General features: G+C 37.6%; 2 protein-coding genes across 2 annotated transcripts in view; both read right to left on the bottom strand.

Annotated features, from left to right (window-relative positions):
• The window catches only part of LOC107573478 (ATP-dependent RNA helicase DDX55-like), a 13,308-nt gene extending 11,030 nt beyond the window's left edge, over positions 1-2,278 (bottom strand). The window contains exons 1-4 of the mRNA XM_016259911.1: positions 2,060-2,278; positions 1,723-1,805; positions 733-864; positions 559-651 (exon numbers count right to left, since the gene is read on the bottom strand). Of these exons, the coding sequence (XP_016115397.1) occupies positions 559-651; positions 733-864; positions 1,723-1,805; positions 2,060-2,278 (527 nt within the window). The remainder of the gene's footprint in view (positions 1-558; positions 652-732; positions 865-1,722; positions 1,806-2,059) is intronic.
• Positions 2,279-2,362: 84 nt separating this feature from the next.
• On the bottom strand, positions 2,363-4,183 carry LOC107573482 (transmembrane emp24 domain-containing protein 2-like). The gene is made up of 2 exons (XM_016259913.1): positions 3,940-4,183; positions 2,363-2,625 (listed from the first exon to the last, which is right to left on the bottom strand). Exons 1-2 carry the CDS (start codon positions 4,175-4,177, stop codon positions 2,363-2,365), a joined length of 501 nt encoding a protein of 166 aa, XP_016115399.1. The 5' UTR covers positions 4,178-4,183.
• Between the last annotated feature and the right edge of the window lie 873 nt (positions 4,184-5,056).

The following is a 5,056-nucleotide window of genomic DNA, read 5'->3' as shown; positions in this document are numbered from 1 at the left end:
ACAGCACGTGCTATTTGTTTAGACACGTGATACTGCACGCTGAACAGAGCGGGAAACTTCAGACGCGGATTTAAATGCAGCCGACAGAAAATCCTGCCGCGCCACAGAGTGCCATTCACATAGTTTTCCTTTAAATTACATTATATTGGTCCCGAATCGTTGTTAATGTACATTATGAATTGTGTATTTTCAGCAAAACGTTTGTCTTTCTGTGGCTCTAATAAAGTCTGTGTGCTTCATTTATAGAGCTATAATATAGGTTGCGCTTTCTCTTTCCGATTGCTCCGTTTTTTAAACGCCGAACTTCAAACTCATCCATGCCAAGTTATATTATAATATTATTATTATTACTACTAGTATGGTTCAGTACTGTTTTTGTTAATAAAGCACTATTTTAGTTTTTGTTGAATATCAATTTTAAAACTATCGGTTAATTAATCGGTATCGGCCAGTGTGGTCCAACCTAGCTATCGGTATCGGCAAAATCCACTATCGGTCGACCTCTACTCACAAGTACATGATTTTGAGCTCAAGTGTGTTCATGAATGTCCTGGTTACCTTGCACTGCTTGGTGGGTCGTACTGAAGCACCCAGTTCACTTCTGGGATGTCGATGCCTCTGGCCATGACGTCTGTGCACACGAGAATCCCACTGCACACATCCATAACGCATTTATTCTGGGTCTTTAACTTCCTCTCTGTAAACAGCTAGAAAGGCATCACACTACATTACCTCTTCAGCGCCCGGAAATCTGCAAAGATCTTGTTTCGTTTATGTTTCATCTTCCCGTGGATGCAGTGGATGCTGACATTCTTGATCAAGACTTCCAGGGCTTTACCGAAGTACTCCACACAGGCACAGGTGCTGCGGATACAGAGAACAATATTATTTACACTAATGAGTGTGTAAAAAGATTTACACTACTGACCAAAATTTTGACATAATTATGATTTTTATGTTTTTGTAAGAAGCCTCTTATGCCCACCAAGGCTTTTATTTGATAGAGTAAAAACAGTAATATTGTGAAATACTACAATTTAAAATATATCTTTTTCCATTTGAATATATTGCAAAATGCAATTTATTTTTCAGCATCATTACTCCAGTCTTCAGTGTCACATGATCCTTCAGAAATCATTCTAATACACAACGATTTGCTGCCCAAGAAACATTTCTGATTATTATCAATTATTAAAAAATGATAAACTGCCATTCAAAAGTTTGGGGTAAGTCAGTCTTTAAAGAAAAAAAAAAAGTATTTTATTCAGCAAGTATGCATTAAATTGGTCAAAAGTGAAAGACAACCATAAAAAGAATATTTATAATGTTACAAAAGAAAAAAAAGCTGTTCTTTTGAATTTTCTAATCATCAAAGAATTCTGAAAAAAATTCATCACTGTTTCCACAAATATTAAGCAGTAAAAACTGTTTTCAACACTGATAATAATCAAAAATGAATCAGCATATTAGAATGATTTCTTAAGGATCATGTGACACTGAAGACTGGAGGAATGATGCTGAAAATACTGCTTTGACTCACAGGAATAAATTACATTTTACAATATAGTCGAATAGAAAACACTTATTTTAAAATTGTAATAATATTTCACAATATAACTATTTATACTGTATTTTGATCAAATAAATGCAGCCTTAGTGAGACTTATTTCAAAAGAATCCTAATGATTCCAAACTTATTGTGGCAAAATCAGTCTAACAAACCTGAAGAACACAAGCTGCTTCTCATGTTTGTGCTGCCTGAGAAACGCCACCAAAGCGTTGAACTTCTCCTCTGCCCGACATATCTGCACATCAGATAAAATGTTTACATAAATAACTCCCCTCAAATATTGGGAATTAGTTCAGACAAGCTAATACTGCCAACCCAATTTGTTCATAATGAGAGAGGAATGTGAATTAAAGGTGTAAACGCAGTCAGTACGGATTTCATGTCATAATTAACAGAGCAGCTATAATTTCTGAAACGCTTCATGAAAATGCATGCATGTGCATCAGTGAATGAGTCCCGGCTGGTTTCAGGCGGCTCTAGATGACTCACTGCGTAATAATTGCTGAGTCTGGCTGGTGTTTTCTGCACGCTCGAGGCCGCCACACCTTTCTCCTTCACTGTGATTCGCACAGGGTTGCGCAGACCGGCCCTCACCAACTTCTCCAGCTCTTGCGTCTGTGTGGCGGAGAAAAGCCCTGTACGCCGCTGCTTGGGTAAATACCCCAGAATAGTGTTTAAACTGTGGAGGCGAAGAAAAAAAAGCTGCATTAGCTCCTTAACCCACTGTTATTCTTAACTTAGGGGTCACCCTTGTGATCCTGGCGGTAATATATATGCACATTACAGCTGGTTTCATGCAATGTCAAAATTGAAATTATATAAATAATAATTCAAAGGGCATTTAAACATGCACATGTGTTCACTGTTTTCAAAAACCTTGCAAAATAATAATTGCGTAAAATTCAATGACGACAGCGGTGGTGACGCGATCAGTGCGGATGTCTTACTTGCGCGGTGTATTCTCTCTCGGACCTCCATGTATTCCTGCTCATGTTTGACCGCCGTCATGGCAACCGCCAGCTCGTTGATCATCTCCTCCAGCTTATTCTGATGAGCTGGAAATAAATGTATCGCGATTTACTCAATCATCATAGCTACGCAAACATTTCTGCTTATGCAGCACGCAAATACAAAACCAAGTTTTACAAACAGCAGTATAAAAGTTTGGAACCAACTGTGAACGTCTCCGATACACATGCGAGAGTCATAAACGGCTTTAGCGTTTTGTTTTCATTAATAAAAACACTTCTGTATAGAGCAGAAATGATAAATACCAAGAATAGACTTCAGTTAAAAAACGCAAAACAGGCAATGATAACTTCAAACGATAAAACACTCTTCTATGATCAAACAACATTCATGTTATATCTGTAAAACCAAAGCCACACCATACTCTCTTTAGGGTTCAACAATATTTTTATGAGCACATCAGTGAGTGAAATGTTCAGCTCATTGGTCACACTGTCTTTATACACACAGGTGCAAACTGAAGTGCAGATGCAGTTAGACTGAAGTTTAAAGCTCAACAGATGTTAAAATGATCTACTGTACAGTCTACTCCTACCATCCCAGCTGTCACCGCCTCCTGAACAGGGAAGAAAGCACGTTAGAGGCAAAAAAACATGTTAAATCATATTTTCAGCACTGTATAAGTACTAAATTTGTTTAATTATTATTAATAATTAAATATTAACAATATAGAGAGTCATTTTAGAATTGAGATACAATTATAGGTTCCACTTATTTTGATTTATTTGATTGATTATTTTCATTTTAACTTTAGTTAAAATAATTTTATTAGTTACATTTTTTTTTATATGACTACAGTTTTAATTTTCATGTCAGTTTTAATTAATGATGAGTTGGAAATAAATTAATAGCAATTTACTCTATATCAACGCAAACATTTCTGCATATGCAGCATGTAAATTCAACAACATTATAGTTTACACTTATTTTTAATTCGTTTTTACTTTTATATTTTCATTTCAGTTAAAGTTTTAGTAATTTTGTTAGTTTCTTTTTCTTTTAAATACGCCTATATAGTTTAACTAGCTAAAATTATTTACATTTTTTGATATTTGAGTTCATTTAAGTTATCCATTTCAATCAATTAATTTTTACTGTAATAACCCTGATATATAGAAATAAAGAAATTTCAAGGCAACTGAAATATTTTAGAACTAGGCAGAAAACCTGACATTCATTATAGAAATTTCAACAAATATTTTATTTTCCATGAATTTTCCAGTTGCCCGAAAGATTCCTGGTTTTCCGAGACTGTGGGAACCCTGCCATATGGAGCAAAAAGGAATCACACTATGAAAAACAAAGTTCCCAGAAACCCCTGCGTCAGTTTACACGCTCACCCTCTGTCTCCATGTCCTGTCCTTTAGGTGCCTCGCCGATGTCGATGGTGAACATCACAATCTTAGGGGTCATGGTGGACATCTTGTTGCTGAAGCAGAACTTGTAGATCCCGTCCATATGGGCGGCTACAGAATACTTGCCGCTGGACTCACGGTCTCCTTTATAGATCTGCTTCCCATCCGGACCTGTAATCTGTTCAGGACAAACAATACAATAGGTAAACCTCATCGAAAACATCTGTGGGTGACAAAACTCGTACAGATGTGTTGATAGTTAATATCTATGTGTGTGTGTGAGATAAATGTAAACATACATATATATACACACACATTATATACATGCACATATGTGACCCTGGAGCACAAAAGCAGTGTTAAGTCGCTGGGGGATATTTGTAGCAATAGCCAAAAATACATTGTATGGGTCAAAATGATCCATTTTTCTTTTATGCCAAAAATCATTAGGATATTAAGTAAAGATCATGTTCTATGAAGATATTTTGTAAATTTCCTACCATAAATATATCAAAACTTAATTTTTGATTAGTAATATGCATTGCTAAGAAATTCATTTGGACAACTTTAAAGATGATTTTCTCAATATTTAGATTTTTTTGCATCCTCACACACTCTCTCACACACTCACCCTCTCTCACACACTCACCCTCTCTCACACACACTCACACACACACCCTCACACACACACCCTCTCACACACACACACTCTCACACACACCCTCTCTCACACACACTCACACACACACCCTCTCTCACACACACTCACACACACACCCTCTCACACACACACACCCACACACACCCTCTCTCACACACACACACACCCTCTCTCACACACCCTCTCTCACACACACACCCTCTCTCACACACACACCCTCTCTCACACACACACCCTCTCTCACACACACACCCCACCCCCTCTCTCACACACACACCCTCTCTCACACACACACCCTCTCTCACACACACACCCTCTCTCACACACACACCCTCTCTCACACACACACCCTCTCTCACACACACACACTCACACACTCTCCCTCTCTCACACACTCACACACTCTCCCTCTCTCACACACACACACACTCTCCCTCTCTC

The sequence above is a fragment of the Sinocyclocheilus grahami genome, unplaced genomic scaffold (genome assembly GCF_001515645.1).
Source record: "Sinocyclocheilus grahami isolate Dianchi unplaced genomic scaffold, SAMN03320097.WGS_v1.1 scaffold1957.1, whole genome shotgun sequence".
In the NCBI taxonomy this organism is placed as follows: Eukaryota; Metazoa; Chordata; class Actinopteri; order Cypriniformes; family Cyprinidae; genus Sinocyclocheilus; species Sinocyclocheilus grahami.
The sequence above is the reverse complement of the archived record's forward strand: the minus strand, read 5'-3'. Positions and strand labels throughout refer to the sequence as shown.